Source organism: Salvelinus fontinalis, chromosome 18 (genome assembly GCF_029448725.1).
Source record: "Salvelinus fontinalis isolate EN_2023a chromosome 18, ASM2944872v1, whole genome shotgun sequence".
Taxonomy (NCBI): Eukaryota; Metazoa; Chordata; class Actinopteri; order Salmoniformes; family Salmonidae; genus Salvelinus; species Salvelinus fontinalis.
Window position 1 is genome coordinate 47,030,025 of NC_074682.1, and position 20,984 is coordinate 47,051,008.

The window sequence follows — 20,984 nt, forward strand, 5'->3', positions numbered from 1 at the left end:
CAGGGCTGGTCCCCGCCCAACAGCGCGATCAAAACCACCTTCCTCAACGTTAGTCTCATTGTTGAAAGAGACTACTCTTTGCTATCTTGACTATTTATTATTGTATTTCGCTCCAAAACTATGCATTTTGAGGGGAAATTATATTATAGGCTCTCACAATAAAATTGTAGATGTCATCAAATAAATAATATGTATGCTACTTGGCAAATAAATGAATAAAATATGTAAAGAAATGATGCAATCAAACTGTTTTTATTATGTAATCTCACATTTTTTTTCTGCATATGTGTGCAACAAAAATTAAACATTCACATTTTGCTACTTTCTGTCAAGTCTACGCATACAATTTGAACACACTGCAACTGCCTCTGCAACGCAATGCTGCAAGGCAAACACAGCGTTCCATTGGAAAATAATGTACTGGTGTACCAAAAACGCAATCACACAGTCGGTGTGTTCGAAGAGTTAATGTACTTCTGGTGTACCAAAACGCAAATAGTCGGTGTGTTCGAAGCTCATTCTCCTTAATTGAGGGGGGTGCGGGTGGGTGACGATGATATGTGATTTACTAGTGAACATTTGAAAGTGAAATGTGAACAATTGAGGGGGATGGGGGTGGGTGATGATATGTGATTTACTAGTGAACATTTGAAAGTGAAATGTGAACAATTGAGGGGGATGGGGGTGGGTGATGATATGTGATTTATTAGTGAACATTTGAAAGTGAAATGTGAACAATTGAGGGGGATGGGGGTGGGTGATGATATGTGATTTACTAGTGAACAGTTGAAAGTGAAATGTGAACAATTGAGGGGGATGGGGGTGGGTGATGATGATACGTGATTTACTAGTGAACATTTGAAGTCATAAATCATTAATTTAAACAATAATGAAAAGAGAGTATGTGGTCTAATTTACTGTTTAAACCTAATTTTATGGTTGGGACACTTGCTTTCCAGCAGACGGTGCTATGAGCCAAAACATTGGATCTGAGTTATGCTTTCTTATTGCAATGGATTATATCAGCCATATATCAAATAAGTAATATTAGCCTAAAAAAGTACAGATCCAGAGAATTTAAGTTTATGGTCTAAGACTTTTTAATTTTTTTTATCCTTGTACTGAGTAATACATACATGTGTAAACAGATGTAGTATATAGAACGATGCAAATACATATGTATGTATTTTTTTGTGCTCTCCCCCTCAAGAATATTGCATGTGGCTATCAAGTATTTTCCCTTGCTATCCAGAATCCTTGGGATGTCCCTACCCTCCATTGAAGTTGACATTTAAATGGGTTAAGATTAGGGTTAGGGAGGGGTTAAGGTTAGGGTTTAGGGTAGGGACATCCCAATGATACTGCATTGCATTAACAATTTTTGTCTAGTAAACCCAGAAAGGGTTCCCACTAGATGGGAAAGCGGCAATGTCCAAATTGGCTATATCATAAAAATGGATCAAATCTAAAATTAGCTTTTTGGTCTTCATTTTAGGTTAGGGTTAGGCATAAGGTTAGCAGTGTGGATAGGGTTAGGTCATACATTATTATATTGATTGAGGCTTCACTTCTTCTCTGGTTCGGTTTAAAATCATATTTTAAGAAGATACATTGTAGAAATAGGCGGTTTTGTCTAGAAGGGATAGAGTTTTGTCAAAATTGACTTTACGTAGCGGGTTAGGAGAATTGGGTTAAGGTTATGAAAAAGGTTAGGGTTAGCTAAATTGCTTTGCAAAAACCTACCTTTGACGACAAAAACTGTATTACGTCTAGACATGACCAAAATACCTAAATATGAAGTTTGGGACTTGAACATTTCTATGGAAACTAAAATCCACACAGGTGATCCAAACAGTTCACTCAAACCCTGGCGTCATTATTTCTGAAGACTAAATTCAGTGAATATGTCCAGAAAATGGGCATTCTAATGTCATGAAATGGAGAACAAGATATCATTTTTGTTTTGTATCTGTAGTCGTTACAAGTCAGTTATAACTTTCAGTGCCAGTTTTGAGTGATTTTATTTTAACGAAACTTTCTCAATAGGTTAAAGAATGCCTGTGTGTGTATGTGTGGTACTCCATCTGATAGAATGACAAGTGACCTTATGACAGCTCTGCCTACTTCTCGTTTTATGTCTTTTATTTTAATTCTCAATGTTGGACAAAATTTGGTACGTTAAGCAAATTGTCCAGAGTTCTTGTTCAAACTTCTGTCACGGTCTCTCTTACAGGTCTGATGCCTATTTTACTGTCTGCCTTGTACAGGAAAACCTGTGGTTCTATGTGTTTACACACACAGGTCAATTTTGTTCAAATGTAATTTGAATGAAATTGCACACATGGCTTTAGTGAATTCATGTTGAAGTGCTGTTCTGGAGATGTTGAACGGTCAGATGGGCTATATGACCGTTACTTGTTCATCTAAATTCATGCAGGTTTGTCTATCACTGTAAAAGTCGCAACGAATATTGGCACAAATTAAAAGTCGCTTTTGATCATAAAAATAAAATATATATATATTTTTTTTTTAGAGACCAAAATACCGGGGTTTAGGACCCTCAGAAAGCCGCCGAATGTAATATTTTAGCTGTCTGAAAATATTGCCTGTTGGTCCTCCAACAATTTTATGAATTCGTATTAATATTACATGCATTATCGATATCAATTTCACCTCTTCATCAGTTTCATGTTATAATGTGGTTGGATCACATATAAATACATTTCTTCAGAAAAAGGTTTGAAACAAGTGTTAGTATTTATTTAGGAAAGCAAACAGACATCCCACTGATCTTTACGCACGCACAAGCACACAGAGTTTTCACTAGTTACCACAGCCACAAAGTCAAATGGCCTATATCTTAAAAATTCATGACAACTATTTTGTTTTTGTTTTTTTGTCTTCATTTAAGGTTAGCAGCGTGGTTAAGGTTAGGTTTAAAATCCGATTTCATTTTAAGAAAACTATTAGCAGAAACGGGCGTGGTTTAGACATTCGTGGCTGCAGGCAGGCTCTAAAATTTACGCACGACTTTTCGCGGTGTTGATGTACTGGGCGGGCGCTGAAATGACATGAGGACAAAAGTTGTCCCGTTGGAATTGTAGTCCATATCATACCTCAAGTGGTCCAGGAAGCTAGCTAGTTTCTCTTTATTTGTGATTCGCAAGGATAACCAGTTGGAGGGAGTTTCGCTCCTCTCTTCCATTGATAGACACAAATTGAAGCTGCCAAGAGGCAAGTCAGACCGAAATAGTCCGAAAATGCCTCCCATCGACAATGACACCGGGAGGAATGAACTAAAATCTCGGATACAGGAGCTTATTGATTCTAATCAAGTGTTGGTATTCAGTAAAAGCTACTGCCCATTTTGTGTGAAGGTAAGTCCAACATATGCGTTTACTTTTTGTCTTAACTAGCTGGCTAGCTAGCTTTTGTCTTACTTATTTCTCCCGCGAGTAAGTTAGCCACATTCTCCCGCAAGTAACGTTAGTTGGCTGTAAGAGTTCTTCACGGGTTCACCCAATCGGGTATAGACCCGGAACTGTTAGGATACTAGTCGGGTCTAGGGAGGATTGTCCTCGGGTCCATAGCTTGGTAGTTATCTTGGGCTAACGTTATAAAACTTAACATAACCAACTTTTAGTTGTTTTTTTTGCTACTAACAAGTGTTTTAGCTTGCCGTTATAACAATGTATTGACTGAGGCACCACTCATCTCCCCGTTGTGTGTACCCAAAGCTAGTTGGATGACTATCACGCTGGCTAGCGAGGTACATCGCTAGTAATAGCCAATAGATAATCCTGCGAAGACAGAACGACGGGGTTCAAGCAGCATATATGTTTTTCTTTACAGGTAAAGGATCTGTTCAAGGATCTGAACGTGAACTGCAATGTGGTGGAGTTGGATTTAATTGGTAAGGAGTTCTTCCCAGAATGTTTCAAGCTTCTGTCTTGGAATACGGGTGTATTCTGCACTGTATATTCTCAATTTATGCCTGTCACACCACATGTAATTGTCATTGATTGGTATGATCACAATTGTACCAACTAGGTCTGTTGGGGTGACTGTATTACCGGCAGTAACGTCACGGTAAATAGGCTTCTCCAAAACTGCGCACTGATGGTCATTAGTTGCCTACCAAACTTGCCTGGTACTCAGCACTATATTGTCCCTCTAATCACGCTGACATCAATGCAAATTAAATCGAAAATCAAACACTTAATGAGAGCCCTGGCATTAAGAGTTTGAGTGGAATAGGATGATCACCTGTTGCGCAGGGAGTGCCAGCTCCACATAGCTGGTTGATGCATGGAATGAAATAAGTGTTCCTTTAAGACCATGTTGCGCAACTGTTCTATAGGCTATGCAGTTGCATGAAGACATCGTTTTGATGGCTCTATTAAAAGTGGAAGACCTCATCAACTTTCTATAGGCCAGGCCTAATTATTTGTCACAACTTTCCTAATATTAAGCACATTGCTTCGCTTTACAACCGGAGTAGTCTACCTGGCTGGCATGAAAATGAAACACAGGAGAAGTGTACACTATTCGCTATTCAAGTGCATAAGGGTTGTCGCCCCCCCCCCCCCCCCCCCCACACACACCCTGTTATGACAGGTGCATGATAATGTCCCAATCTAAATCAAAACTAAATTCACCAATTTTATTTAGTATATGTAAAGAAAATTAATAAATGCAGAATAGTCAGCTGGGTGAGAATATTATCACTTGTGAATGATGCCCAGTGTGTGTCGTCAAGAAAATGCACATGCATTTTTTATAAAAATTAAAAAACTTTTCAAATCATTGTTGCATGCATCTTGTAGCCTAGCCCATAGGCATATATGTTTTTATAAGGTTTGCATCACAACTAAAATGGCCAAATAGCTTGAAGTGTAGCCTATAGGCATGGGACCCCTGGAACAGGGTTGGAGAGCCCATAACCTACAGAACCTAGGGAATGTGTTCTCATAAGCCAACGCAGTCACGTGTGAAAACTGAGTTTTGACTGGCCGCTATTTATAACGGGATCCCATCTTTCTCGTGCTGCTATATTAAGCACATAAATCCAGTGTCGCCTACCTGGCATATTACAAATGTAACCGAACACAACCTCCGTTCACTATTCCAGTGCAGGTTAAGGATGAATACAAAATATTCCACACATTATTAGTAAGCTATATGTAAAGACCAGATTACATTGAGAATAGCCTGATGGGTGAGAATATTATCGAGTGCTTGTCAAATTGTGAATGAGAGACTGATGAACTATGTGCATCCTGCACAGGAAACAGAGCAGAGCAGCTACCTTTTCATGTGACTTTTTTTCAAATCCTCATATAGTCGCATCTTTCTACACTTGCTACGTAATGTTTTAATAACAGTGATGTTATATACACACGTGTTTTGGCATGTCATTGAATTGACAAATTGCCTTCAATCGAAGTTCCAAAGGTCTTGAGTACTCTAAGGATCAACGTTTCATCAACGAACATACAAACATTTGCAGTACATGTTTGAATGGTGTAACATAAAAATACACTACATGACCAAAAGTATGTGGACACCGGCTTGTCAAACATCTTATTCCAAAATCATGTGCATTAATATGGAGTTGGTCCCACCTTTGTTGCTATAACAGCCTCCACTCCTCTGGGAAGGCTTTCCACTTAGCTCAGTGGAACTAAGGGGCCTAGCCCAAACCATGAAAAACCGCGCCAGACCACTATTCCTCCTACACCAAACATTACAATTGGCACTATGCATTCGTCCGTCAGACTGCCAGATGGTGAAGCGTGATTCATCACTCGAATGCGTTTCCCCTAATTCAATGGTGGCGAGCTTTACACTACTCCAACCGACGCTTGGCATTGCACATGGTGATCTTAGGCTTGTGTGTGGCTGCTCGGCCATTGAACCCCATTTTATGAAGCTCCCAAGGAACAGTTATTGTGTGGATGTTACTTCCAGAGGCAGTTTGGAACTCGGTAGTGAGTGTTGCAACTGAGGACAAACAATTTTTAATCGCTTCAGCACTCTGCTGTCCTGTTCTGTGAGCTTGTGTGGCCAGTTTGGAACTCGGTAGTGAGTGTTGCAACTGAGGACAAACAATTTTTAATCGCTTCAGCACTCTGCTGTCCTGTTCTGTGAGCTTGTGTGGCCTACCAATTCGCGGCTGAGACGTTGTTGCTCCTAGACGTTTTGACTTCACAATAACAGCACTTACAGTTGACTGGGGCAGCTCTAGCAGGGCAGAAAGTTCACAAATGGACTTGTTGGAAAGGTGGCATCCTATGACGGTGCTACGTTGAAAGTCACAGAGCTCTTCAGTAAGGCCATTCTATTGCCAGTGTTGGTCTATGGATATTGTATAACATCGAACACACAATCTCCATAGACCAACTATGGCAGTAGAATGGCTCAGCCACACAAGCTCACAGAACGGGACAGCAGAGTGCTGAAGCGCGTAAAAAAAATTGTGTGTTCTCAGTTGCAACACTTACTACCGAGTTCCAAACTGCCTCTGGGAGCAACGTCTGCATCATAAAATGGGGTTCCATGGACGGCCCAGTACATCACTACGGCCAAATTTCCTACAATCCAGGACCTCTATACCAGGCGGTGTCAGAGGAAGGTCCTAGAAATTGTCAAAGACTCCAGCCACCCCAGTCATAAACTGTTCTCTCTGTTACCGCACGGCAAGTGGTACCAGAGCGCCAAGTCTAGGTCCAAGAGGCTTCTAAACAGCTTCTACCCCCAAGCCATAAGACTCCTGAACAGCTAATCAAATGGCTACCTAGACTATTTGCATTGTCCCCCCCCCCCCCCCCCCCCCCCACGCTGCTGCTACTCTCTGTTATTGTTGATGCATAGCCACTTTAATAACTCTAACTGCATGTACATATTACCTTGACACCGGTGCCTCCTGCACATTTACTCTGTACCGGTATCCCCTGTATATAGCCCTGCTATTGTTATTTACTGCTGCGCTTTAATTATTTGTTATTCTTATCTGTTACTTTTTGGGGAATTTTCTTAAAATTGTATTGTTGGTTAAGGGCTTCTAAGTAAGCATTTCACTGTAAGGTCTACAACTATTGTAATCGGCACATAATAAATGATTTTATACACCCGTCAGCAACAGGTGTGGCTGAAATGGACAAATCCACTCATTTGGGTGATGTAGTACATGTATAGGACCTATTATTGTACTAAGTTTGTTTCCTCAAGTTTACCTTATAGCTTTTCCTTATGGCTTTGTCTGCTATTTCTTAAATGTCGACTGTTGATCGAAAGGTAAAAAGAGGCTAACGGGGGCCTTTTCTGCAAATATACAGTGTTTTTACATAGTGAAGATGTTATGTTCTACCACGGAATGCACTGTCAACGTTAGCTACGGGCCACCACAAAACGTGCTGAGTCGCTCTCGTTCTCCCCCTGTCATTTGATATCTTACCAGTCACAGCTATTCTGGTATAAATATACACTGTGCATTACATAACTATTGCTCTGGCAAATACATAGAAAATATTTTTCAGTGCTGAATTATGCAATTTATTTAAACACGCTCTGTTTGTTTGCAGAATCAAAGTACATTTACATTATAGACTGCACAGGCTGTCCGCAGTTAAGTCGATGGTGTATGTCATGTATATGACTAGTGTACATGTTAGCGATATGACAGGAAGAGTAGGATGAATGATTTATTTCATGTATGTGTAGCTGCTACTCTGCTAACATCTCTTATTGGTTGTGTCTAGAGGATGGATCAAACTATCAAGAACTGCTGCTTGAGATGACCGGGCAGAAAACTGTCCCCAATGTCTTCATCAACAAGACACACGTCGGTGGCTGTGACAAAACAATGAAGGTATGGATCGGTGTAGCAGCTTTCATGAACCACGGATCATTCTCATTTCACTCGTGGTTTTGCAAGTGCTACTGACTTTTAGAGTCTTGTGTTCATCCTGTCTTGAGATTCAACCGTATGTCAAACTTAGGCTAAAATCTCAGGTTTTGGCAACAAGATATCTTTGTGTTATTCATGCGTTAAATTATGCCCACTACAGGCTTTAATTGTGTTGCAATATTATGAATATTATGAAAAGAGTCTTTCTCTTTTTGCCAGAAACAATGGTTGAGTGGATCTATTTTGGTCAAGTGTGTTTAAGCCAATTTACATCTAAATGCACTACATTTGTCTTTTTACATCAAAATGGCTACTTAAGAACACCCAAACCTAGTCTTCTCTTCCCTCTACACTGAGCTGCAATTTTTAGCTAATGAAACAATTTTTTTTGCCTGGTCATGCTTTTCAAAAGCTGACACTTTGTCAGCATGACACAATGGTGATTATTTCACTTGAAGCCACCAGCATTCTCCTGATACATTATAATCCTGACAATATCACCACGTGTTCTGTCTCCTGCCCTTTTCTAGCAAATGCTGGTTTATTTCTGTCATGTGGCACGGAGAATATCCCTCCGGCATGAATGGTGTCAGCATCGCTGTTGAATGTAGAATACCTTTTTTACATTTTAATCATTTAGCAGACACTCTTAACCCTAGTTGCTCTGGATAAGTGCCTTGCTCAAGGGCACATCGACCATTTTATTTTCTTCACCTAGTCTGCTCAAAGATTCTAACCAGCGACCTTTTTGTTACTGGCCCAACGTTCTTAACCGCTAGGCTACCTTTCGCCACTCGTAGACATGCACACTTTTCAATAAGAACCATTTTGGGACCATAAATTAGCATGCTGGTATCCTTACTGTAGTACACTTGTCTATTTCCCACCAGAAGCAGAAAAATGTTTGTGCCCTTTTTAAGACTGCTGGGTTAATATTGTTTTTGCCATTGTGTCTGACCACCTGTCGTCCTCTTCTCAGGCCCACAAAGATGGTGTCCTGCAGCAGCTGCTGTGCGGGGAGAATGAGGTATACGACTATGACCTCATCGTCATCGGGGGCGGCTCAGGAGGGCTAGCATGCTCAAAGGTGAGAGCCTCCCAGATAACACTTTCAAAACCAACCTTACCTCCAGACGTGCACCTTTCTAGTGTAGTATTGAGGCCCGTGAAGGAAGGCTGTAAGTCCATCATTGGCTCTGTCTGAGGACGTTACTAGCTGTACATGCCATGTGTCCTCTGTCCTTGTTTCCTCAATTCCTCTGAAAGCGCATTGGAGGAGAGGGCCCAAGGTCCCTCCTCTAAAGAGCTTGGAGATGAAGTTAGGACGGAGGAAGCAAGAACATGATGGCTAGTAATGTTTTCAGACAGCCACAGGGAGGATTTCAGATGGCTCATTATCACAGCAACAAAACTAAGCATATAAGCTGAGCTAGTTGACCAGTGGTTGTCTTAATCAAGTTGTCTAAATGGCCATCTGCCCTTTTGTGCTTCTCCTGGCATAGGAGGCAGCGTTGCTGGGCAAGAAGGTGATGGTGTTGGACTATGTGGTGGCCACGCCGAAAGGGAACACATGGGGTGTGTAGAGCTTCACGTGTCACACTCTTCAGACATTGAAGAGTTCCGTCGCGCGAGTCAAACATACCCCCTACAGCACACTGCTGCAGGCCCACCGAAGCACAAATCAAAATGGCTTGCAGAATTCTGCTGTTATCAGTAACAACATGTTTGCATGTGTCAATGTGGATGAAAAATTTAATCTCCAAATGTGTGATTTTGTGTTTCTTTGGCTCGGGACAGGCCTGGGCGGCACATGCGTGAACGTGGGCTGCATCCCCAAGAAGCTGATGCACCAGACAGCTCTGCTAGGGACTTCCATTCAGGACGCCCGCAAGTTTGGCTGGGAGTTGCCGGAGGAGACAGGTAACAATTGGGTTGGCGTCTGGGTCAAAGGTCAGCAGTTTAGGTTCCAATGTCCATTTTAGTCACTTGGAATGCATGCCCAACACTAGGGACGGGCATGAGTACTCGAACGGACATCGAAACTCAATCTCTAACCAGCAATAACAAAAAACATTTTAAGTACTGTAAAACTATTTGGTGGAGTGCGCTTTGTGGCTTGAAGACAGCTGTGTTCCAATACTCATACTCTGTACTATTTGTGACAAATTGAGTACATAGCATGCTTATTGGTCATAGTATGGATATTGTCAGTATGCCAAAAGTTCCCGGATATCGTACTAGAGTCACCAAAATACCAAGTATACAAGCAGTGGACACGATTTCCGTGCGTCACAACGTTTTCAGATTTGAAGAAAATGGCGGAAAATATGCAGCCGAAGTCCAACGAGAGTGGATACATATCCACTGCTTTAACTAATTATTACAAATGTTAAAATGTTGAGCAATGTAATAAAGTAATGACCTTTCAAATAAGTTACCTTAGGTTGGCCGACAATTTCTTAGCTACGCTATTCTTACAAACCGTATAGCATATAATTACAGCAGTATGTACCTGTATGTTATCTAGCTACCTAACAGTAGTTTAGTAGTAGCTTAGTTGGCTACTAATACATCGAAATAGGGCTGGGCGATATGGCCAAAATATTATATCACGGTATTTTTTTACATTTGGATGGTTTTTGACTGTTTTTAGTTTTTGAATAATAAAAGTTGTACATTTGCTTTATGAGTAGTGAGTGATCCTAGGGTGGCAACACACTAAGTGATTTCAATGAGTCTTTCTTCATTCTGATTTTTTCATACTGTTCAATTCAACCAAAACAAATTTCAGCACTTCTATCATTTCTGCATTTCTTGCACTAAATTGCAGTGGTGGAAAAAGTACCAAATTGTCATACTTGAGTTAAAGTAACGATACGTTAATAGAAAATTATTAAAGTAAAAGTGAAAGTACCCAGTTAAATACTACTTGAGTAGAAGCCTAAAAGTATTTGGTTTTAAATATAGTTAAGTGTCAAAAGTAAATGTACTTGAGTATCAAAAGTGAAAGTATAAATAATTTCAAATTCCTTATGTTAAGCAAACCAGATGGCACCTTTCTTTTTTAATTTACAGATAGCCAGGGGCACACTCCAACACATCATTTACAAACAAAGCATTTGTGTTAAGTGAGTTCTCTAGATCAGAGGCAGTAGATGTCAAGAGAACATCCCTGGTCAAGTGCTTGAATTGTACCATTTTCCTGTCCTGCCAAGCATTCAAAAATGTAACGAGTACTTTTAGGTGTCAGGGAAAATGTATGGAGTACAAGGTCCAGTATTTGTTTTAGGAATGTAGTAAAGTAAAAGTTGTAAAAATAAAAAATAGTAAAGTACAGATACCCCCAAAAAATGACTTAGGTACTTTACACCATTGCTCAATTGAGAATTTCCACACTGCCACGTAGGGCAGCACGATATGGGAAAATAATCTAGGACTTATTTTTAACCAAATGTTGCAATTGTGATTTGACTTGACAAATTGGCGAAAAACTGTTGGAATCATGGAAATAGAATGACTGTTCTATGGTTAAAATATAATAGTGCGCACTTTGAATACAGTGTTGTTTGAGACAAGAAATTAAAATGCCAGGGAGGAGTTATTGTGACAAGGTAGGAACTAAAGTGTTGATAAGTGTTTCCTAGGGGACCCTATAAGCTTTGGCTACATTGCATGTTTTCTCTACTTCATGTAGCTAACATATTCTTGCTTTGCATGTTCCTCTTTGATGTAGAAGATACTGTTGCACAAACAACATGCTGTTTTACATCCACACCATCACTGGTATTATCAAGCTGTATTAGCTAACTACGCTTGCTCTTACACATTTATTAGCTAGCTAGCTATTAACATTAGCGGCTAAAAATTTGCGTCTCACAAGATTTAGGGCAACTTCCTAAGAAAAGACAAACTAGTTGTTTGCTGATGTAAGAAACAAACTAATAGTGTCATTATAGAACACTAGTGGATTTATATTAAGAAGCAAAGTGAAAACAGCATTGTTGTTGTCAACATTGTTACATGTGCTGCATTGACCATGCAGACTGAACGCAAGTGTCTCGTGGTTGTTGAACATCAAATGCGCTCCTTGAGTGACTGGGCTTGTCTAGATCTGTGTGGAAAGTGGTGCGGAGAGAGAGAGAGAGATGACTCAAGTAGCGAAGTAAACTTTAAAAAATGTACATTACACATGGTGTATCACATCTAACAAACCAAACATTCAAATACCGGTAAAGTTAAAAACCCAAACCGGTCCCTGCACCAATACCGGTATACCTTATTTTATGATATACCGCCCAGCCCTACATCGAACTTGCCAGAATATTAACTATACGCTATCTAACTACCCAATGTTTATTGACTTGATTATTCCCGTCATTCTTAGTTTAGTGGTATAGTCGTGCGTTTTCAATGGACATTCGGGTGCATTCGTAAATTTGCTCTGGCTATCTACTCCGATTTCAGAGCACTCCGCCGTGTGTGCCAGAGCACAGAATAACTGATGAATTTACGAACACTCAACACCAGTTGAATATGGCCGGTGTCGGTAAACGTTGGCAAAAAAAGCGTAATTAAATTGTTGCCAGCAGCACAGTTAGTCACCAACGCTCTAGATAACTTGAAAACAGCCTAACCAGCTCTGCTAGGGCAAGTAAAATTGTCTAATTTGTGTCTTGAAGTAGCTAGCCGGTTAGCTTGGGTGCTTGACTGCCATTGTGAGGTGCGTCCAGTGACACTGCCTGGCAGAGTGAAACACTCTGAATTTGCAATCTAACAATGCTCTGAATTTACGAACCCCAGAGTGCACTCTGGCACTCCAGATTGGATTTTAATAAGACACCCAACGTCGTAAAATGTCTAGCTAGTAATTTGCTATGCTAACAATCTAGCAAGAGGTTGCATAGGAACAGCATCAACTTCTGGTAGACATGTGAAGCGCTAGTACGCTCAACTGAATGGATACCGTTTGTTTACAGTATACTAAAAAGAACTAATTGTGTGTATGTAGTATGGGTATTCAAACACAGCTAAAGTTAATTTGCTTTGACTCTAGTGTTCCTTTTGTACATGTGCATTTGCATGCACAACAAAAAAGAAACCAAGGCAAGCATCACAGTTCCCTTCACTTCTCACTCCCTCAATTGCGTTAGGACCGCTCCCCCTACACGCATGCGGAGTTTGCACACAAGCTCCCAATAGACCTACAGAAATAAATTCCTACTAAATATGGTGGGCATAAAAAAAATGCCTTTAGCTGGTGGGATACACAAGCTACATTCCTTACCAAATAACAACAGTTTCCAACAACAAGCTGCAGTTTGGAATAATTCCATCCCGTTTATTTTCCGCTTAGGCTACTTTGCAAACTGCTAGTGCCATTTTTAGAATTGGTTAGCCTGGTCTATAACCCCCTAAACATAGACAGTTTCCGCACTGAAAATTTGCAAAAACATGATTTTGACAAGTGTATTTTCCTCAATCATTATGCCTAGGCCTACTCACCAAACAAACATGTTGTGGCTGTAATTCATCACCATGAAGTGTTCCATGTGGAATTATTCATCCATTTAGAAAATTCCAAAGAACAGGAAGAATAAACTACATTGTAAATCTGTAGGCATATAGCGAAAGGAAGACCAGATTTTGTTTTGTAACTGTGAATTTTTTTTATTTCAACGCTCCAAACTAAGCCTCATTTCATATGATCAGCCTTTGAGAATAACTATTCCAGACGCGCAACACTTCGCACTGGCAACTTTTTCATTTGGAAAAATATTTGGTTCTATTTTATTCTGCTATATTTCAAGTGTTTTGCATGAGAGGCTGCTGAGGGGAGGATGTAATGAAATGGCATCAAACGCGTGAAAACCATTTGATATCATTCCGCTCCAGCCATTACCACAAGCCTGTCCTCTATTAAGGTGCCATCAACCTCCTGTGTTGCTATGTAATAGACTTGTCTTGACAGTGATAAGGGCTCGGAAAATAAGAGTGTCTTATCTGCTAAATTAACAAAACATGGCTATGCCATTGCACAGCCATAGTCTTCAAGCAAGTGCCACTGCCTTTTTACTGCCTTTTTGAAGATTGTGTTCCATAATATAACCAGTTGATATTACGGTTTCAATAAATTCTTCTTAAATGGCACTTGCCTTTTTTTATTGACTCAATATACAGTATGAGGCAATTAAGGTTTGTAATCGCTAATGGTTATGATAAATTAGGCATTGTTGTGTACTGTTGGCATAGATAAATGCCCAAATGTTTTTTCTTCCAGTCAGGGCTTGCCTTTGTTCTAAAGTAGATATTATTATTTTTTCCCTATTCCGAGTACTCTGGAAAACATTTTTATAATGTGAGTACTCGAACAGTCAAATGCACATCTCTACCCAACACATGGCCTTAACCAAAGTAGTAAGGATATTGTAACAGAGCCATGGCCAGTGCTAGGAATGAAACATGTGAAGGCATAAGTCACTTTTTGATTTAAAAACATTCTTGTTTAAGCCCTCTTCATGAGCCTGAGGTAACTTAAGGTCACGGAAATGTCAATGTTACATTTCCAGTGTAGTACTTTTTCAGTAATGGTAGGAAACAACTAAAGACTTGTTTGGTCATTGTTGACTGTAATTTTCATCTGGTTCTTAGTGAAGCACAACTGGGAGACGATGAAGACGGCGGTGAACAACTACATTGGCTCGTTGAACTGGGGCTACCAGGTGGCGCTGCGCGACAAGAACGTCAACTACGTCAACTCCTACGCTGAGTTCATTGAGTCGCACAAAATCAAGGTGGGCCGGCGCTTCGTGAGTTTACAAGCAGATCTTTGACAACAGTTATTAATGAATTGACCGCCTTTCATTTTCATATGAAATTGACTCTTCCATTTTCATACTGAAGCTACTGCCTTCAATTTGACCCATTTTAGAAGGCAGTCAATTCTCTATGAAAATGGATGTGAACTTTTTAGATGCAAAGCACATGATGTATTCTGAAATTGGATAGTAACTTGCTTTATGTTAGTTCCGTGGCTTAACATAATCAAACAAATCCCAAAGATATTTAATGGCTCTCTACAAACACTTCACAGCAATTGGTAAAGCAGCTATTGTCTCCCATGGGAGGTTCTAAACTGCACACCCTTGACTTGACACATTGATTCTTGTTAACCACACTCAACAGATGAGATGAGTCTAGGTGTTGATTTTAATGGAAATTATTGTGTCTGTAGGAGATAAATAAATCCGTGAAGAATGTTTAACACCGTACTTACCCACTCCACCTCCCAGGCGACCAACAAGCGAGGGAAGGAGACCTTCCATACGGCCGCAAAGTTTATCCTGGCGACAGGCGAGAGGCCGCGTTACCTGAGCATCCCCGGAGACAAAGAGTACTGCATCACCAGGTGAGACCCTTCCCTCCCAGCACACCGCAGGCATTATTTAACCCACTATTTAACCCATTATTTAACCCATTTAATCCATTTAGACTGCCATCCAGCCAGGGGAAAGCCCTCATCACCACAATAGAGACAAATACACTGCAGAGTTGTATTCAGTAGTGCACACTGTGGCGAAACCTTTTGCAACGGAAATGGAAAAACAAGTATTTGTAATTGGACAAGATCCTGTCTTAGGGCAGTTAGTAGCACCACTTTATTTTAAGAATGTGAAATGTCAGAATAATAGTAGAGAGAATGAATTATTTCAGCTTTTATTTCTTTATCACATTCCCAGTGGATCAGAAGTTTTACGTACACTCAATTAGTATTTGGTAGCATTGCCTTTAAATTGTTTAACTTGGGTCAAACGTTTCGGGTAGCCTTCCACAAGCTTCCCACAATAAATTGGGTGAATTTTGGACCATTCCTAACAGAGCTGGTGTAACTGAGTCAGGTTTGTAGGGCTCCTTGCTCGCACATGCTTTTTCAGTTCTGCTCACACATTTTCTATAGGCTTGAGGTCAAGGCTTTGTGATGGCCTCTCCAATACCTTGACTTTGTTGTCCTTAAGCCATTTTGCCACAACTTTGGAAGTATGCATTGTCCATTTGGAAGACCCATTTGCGACCAAGCTTTAACTTCCTGACTGATGTCTTGATGTTGCTTCAATATATCCACACAATTTTCCTTCCTCATGATGCCATCTATTTTGTAAAGTCCCCCAGTCCATCCTGCAGCAAAGCACCCCCACAACATGATGCTGCCACTCCCGTGCTTCACGGTTGGGATGGTGTTTTTCGGCTTGCAAGCCTCCCCCTTTTTCCTCCAAACATAACGATGGTCATTATGGCCAAACAGTTCTATTTTTGTTTCATCAGACCAGAGGAAATTTCTTCCAAGAAGTACTATTTTTGTACCCATGTGCAGTTGCAAACGGTAGTCTGGCTTTTTTATGGCGGTTTTGGAGCAGTGGCTTCTTCTTTGCTGAGCGGCCTTATAGGACTTGTTTTACTGTGGATATAGATACATTTGCACGTGTTTCCTCCAGCATCTTCACAAGGTCCTTTGCTGTTATTCTGGGATTATTCTAAGAGACAGATCTTCTTCCTGAGTGGTATAATGGCTTTGTGGTCCCATGGTGTTTATACTTGTGTACTATTGTTTGTACAGATGAACGTGGTACCTTCAGGCGTTTGGAAATTGCTCCCAAGGATGAACCAGACTTGTGGAGGTCTATAATGTTTTTTCTGAGGACTTGGCTGATATCTTTTGATTTTCTCATGATATCAAGCAAAGAGGCACTGAGTTTGAAGGTAGGCCTTGAAATACATCCACAGGTACACTCAAATGATGTCAATTAGCCTTTCAGAACCTTCTAAAGCCATGACATAATTTTCTGGAATTTTCCAAGTTCTTTAAAGGCACAGTCAACTTAATGTATGTAAACTTCTGATCTACTGGAATTGTGATAGTGAAATAATCTGTCTGTAAACAGTTGTTAGAAAATTACTTGTGTCATGCACAAAGTAGATGTCCTAACCGACTTGCCAAAACTATAGTTTATTAGCAAGAAATTTGTGAAGTTGTTGAAAAACGGGTTTTAATGACTCCAACCTAAGTGTATGTAAAGCTCCGACTTCAACTGTAAATATATATGCGCGCATACTCACTCACTTTTCTAATTTCCACCACAGGAAGCCTTGTATCTCAGGGTACTCATTTAGTAAGGCTATAATCTCCCACTGGTCTAAACACAGGATTCCCAGATTACCCTCTGCTGCTGTAGACTGGTGTGTTGTCATAGGAACAGACCCTGATAGAATCTGCTTTAAATGGTACAGAGATGGCTATGTCTAATGGTTGTATTGTGACCTATGGCTGTCCCTGGCAACAACAAAAAAATATTGGTTGACCAAGAGTTGCCTGTTCTTTTGACCAATTTATTGGTTGACATTTTTAAACATGTATTTTTCTGTATATAAACACATCCGATGTGCTTTAATAAAATGAACTATCTGCACTGAGCTTGTTTGATGCTTTAAGCTGTTTCAATGAAATTAAGACACAAATGACTAGAGGCAATGGCCTGGCTCAGACTTGCTGTGTTAAAAAGAAAATGACAGAAAGTGACTGACTAGCACCTGTTGTCTCCCTCTCCTCCCTGCTGCAGCGACCACCACAGAACATTAACAGTTTATCGCACTGTCCGTGTCGCTGAAGCTGCAACATAAAAAAAAAAATTGCAATTATTAGTCACATGTGCCGAATACAACAGGTAGACCTTACAGTGAAATGCTTCTTACGAGTCCCTAACCAACAATGCAATTAAAAAATATATTGGTACGAATAAGAAGTAAAAGTAACAAGTAATTAAAGAGCAGCAGTGAAATAACAATAGCGAGACTATATGCAGGGGGTACCAGTACAGAGTCAATGTGCGGGGGCACCGGTTAGTTGAGGTAATATGTACATGTTGGTAGAGTTATTAAAGTGACGATGCATAGATGATGACAACAGAGTAGCAGTGGTGTAAAATAAGGGGGGGGGGGGGGTGTAAATAGTCTGGGTAGCCATTTGATTAGGTGTTAAGGAGTCTTATGGCTTGGGGGTAGAAGCTGTTTAGAAGCCTCTTGGACCTAGACTTGGCGCTCCGGGTACCGCTTGCGATGCGATAGCAGAGAGAACAGTCTATGACTAGGGTGGCTGGAGTCTTTGACAATTTTTAGGGCCTTCCTCTGACACCGCCTGGTATAGAGGTCCTGGATGGCAGGAAGTTTGGCCCCAGTGATGTACTGGGCCGTTCACACTATCCTCTGTAGTACCTTGCAGTTGGAGGCCAAGCAGTTGCCATACCAGGCGGTGATGCAACCATTCAGGATGCTCTCGATGGTGCAGCTGTAGAACGTTTTGAGGATCTGAGGACCCATGCCATATCTTTTCAGTCTCCTGATGGGAAATAGGTTTTGTCGTGCCCTCTTCACGACTGTCTTGGTGTGCTTGGGCAATGTTAGTTTGTTGGTGATGTGGATACCAAGGAACTTGACGTTCTCAACCTGCTCCACTGCAGCCTTGTCGATGAGAATGGGGGTGTGCTCGGTCCTCTTTTTCCTGTAGTCCACAATCATCTCACTATAGGCTCTTGTCGGTGATCAAGCCTACTACCACTGTTGTGTCTTCTGTAAACTTAATGATGGTGTAGGAGTCGTGCCTGGCCATGCAGTCATGCATGAACAGGGAGTACAGGAGGGAACTGAGCACGCACCCCTGAGGGGCCCCTGTGTTGAGTATCAGAGTGGCAAATGTGTTACCTACCCTTACCACCTGGGGACGGCCCGTCAGGAAGTCCAGGATCCAGTTGCAGAGGGAGGTGTTTAGTCCCAGGGTCCTTAGCTTATTGATCTATCTAACCTCCAAACGAGCTTCAATGCCATACAACACTCCTTCCGTGGCCTCCAACTGCTCTTAAACGCTAGTAAAACCAAATGCATGCTTTTCAACCGTTCGCTGCCTGCACCCGCACGCCCGACTAGCATCACCACCCTGGACGGTTCCGACCTAGAATATGTGGACATCTATAAGTACCTAGGTGTCTGGCTAGACTGCAAACTCTCCTTCCAGACTCATATCAAACATCTCCAATCCAAAATCAAATCTAGAGTCGGCTTTCTATTCCGGAACAAAGCCTCCTTCACTCCGGCCGCCAAACTTACCCTAGTAAAACTGACTATCCTACCGATCCTCGACTTCGGCGATGTCATCTACAAAATAGCTTCCAATACTCTACTCAGCAAACTGGATGCAGTTTATCACAGTGCCATCCGTTTTGTTACTAAAGCACCTTATACGACCCACCACTGCGACCTGTATGCCCTAGTCGGCTGGCCCTCGCTACATGTTCGTCGTCAGACCCACTGGCTCCAGGTCATCTACAAGGCTATGCTAGGTAAAGTGCCGCCTTATCTCAGTTCACTGGTCACGATGGCTACACCCACCCGTAGCACGCGCTCCAGCAGGTGTATCTCACTGATCATCCCTAAAGCCAAAACCTCATTTGGACGCCTTTCCTTCCAGTTCTCTGCTGCCTGCGACTGGAACGAATTGCAAAAATCTCTGAAGTTGGAGACTTTTATCTCCCTCAACAACTTTAAAAATCTGCTATCCGAGCAGCTAACCGATCGCTGCAGCTGTACATAGTCCATCTGTAAACTACCACCAAATTTACCTACCTCACCCCCATACTGCTTTTATTTATTTACTTTTCTGCTCTTTTGCACACCAGTATCTCTTCTTGCACATGATCATCTGATGATTTATCACTCCAGTGTTAATCTGCTAAATTGTAATTATTCGATTTATTGCCTACCTCATGCCTTTTGCACACATTGTATATAGATTCTCTTTTTTCTACCATGTTATTGACTTGTTTATTGTTTACTCCATGTGTAACTCTGTGTTGTTGTCTGTTCACACTGCTATGCTTTATCTTGGCCAGGTCGCAGTTGCAAATGAGAACTTGTTCTCAACTAGCCTACCTGGTTAAATAAAGGTGAAATAAAAATGAAAATAAAAAATTGATGAGCTTTGAGGGCACTATGGTGTTGAACACTGAGCTGTAGTCAATGAATTGCATTCTCACATAGGTGTTCCTTTTGTCCAAGTGGGAAAAGGCAGTGTGGAGTGCAGTAGAGATTGCATCATCTGTGGATCTGTTGGGGCAGTATGCAAATTGGAGTGGGTCTAGGGTTTCTGGGATAATAGTGAAGCACTTCATGGCTACAGATATGAGTGCTATGGGTCGGTAGTCATTTAGGCAGGTACCTTAGTGTTCTTGGGCACAGGGACTATGGTGGTCTGCTTGAAACAGGTTTGTATTAGACTCAGACAGGGAGCGGTTGAAAATGTCAGTGAAGACACTTGCCAGTTGGGCAGCGCATGCTCGCAGTATACGCCCTGGTAATCCATCTGGCCCTGCGGCCTTGTGAATGTTGACCTGTTTAACTTCTTATGGCTGGGTGGCAGTTTTGAGTAGCTTGGATGAAAAGGTGCCCAGAGTAAACTGCCTGCTACTCAGGCTCAGAGGCTAAGATATGCATATTATTAGTATATTTGGATAGAAAACACTCTGAAGTTTCTAAAACGGTTTGAATGATGTCTGTGAGTATAACAGAACTCATATGGCAGGCAAAAACCTGAGAAAAAATCCAACCAGGAAGTGGGAAATCTGAGGTTTGTAGGTTTGCCTATACAGTGGCAAACCTACAATATATTGGTCATTTTGTCAACAGTCTTTAGAACCCTGTTTGATGCTTCTACGGTGAAGAATGAGGGAAGGAGAGCTCTTTGAGTCAGGTGTCTGGCACGAGCTGAACATGCGCACTCACGTGAGAGCGACCTGCTTTCCATCGCATTTCTGAAGACAAAGGAATTCTCCGGTTGAAACATTATTGAAGATTTATGTTAAAAACATCCTAAAGATTGATTCTATACATCGTTTGAGATGTTTCTACGAACTGTAATGGAATTGTTTGACTTTTTGTCTGACCTGTGCGTCATGAATGTGGATTACTGGACTGAACGCGCAAATAAAATGAAGGTATTTGGACATAAATTATGGACTATATCGAACAAAACAAA

At 41.1% G+C, this 20,984-nt stretch overlaps 1 protein-coding gene across 1 annotated transcript in view; it reads left to right on the forward strand.

The window, feature by feature from the left end:
- Positions 1 to 2,988: 2,988 nt before the first annotated feature.
- LOC129815649 (thioredoxin reductase 1, cytoplasmic-like) overlaps positions 2,989 to 20,984 on the forward strand; it is a 29,805-nt gene continuing 11,809 nt past the window's right edge. Inside the window, exons 1-8 of the mRNA XM_055869638.1 lie at positions 2,989 to 3,377; positions 3,853 to 3,913; positions 7,761 to 7,870; positions 8,889 to 8,996; positions 9,412 to 9,484; positions 9,707 to 9,829; positions 14,558 to 14,700; positions 15,199 to 15,314. Coding sequence (XP_055725613.1) covers positions 3,261 to 3,377; positions 3,853 to 3,913; positions 7,761 to 7,870; positions 8,889 to 8,996; positions 9,412 to 9,484; positions 9,707 to 9,829; positions 14,558 to 14,700; positions 15,199 to 15,314 — 851 coding nt within the window. The 5' untranslated portion in view covers positions 2,989 to 3,260. The remainder of the gene's footprint in view (positions 3,378 to 3,852; positions 3,914 to 7,760; positions 7,871 to 8,888; positions 8,997 to 9,411; positions 9,485 to 9,706; positions 9,830 to 14,557; positions 14,701 to 15,198; positions 15,315 to 20,984) is intronic.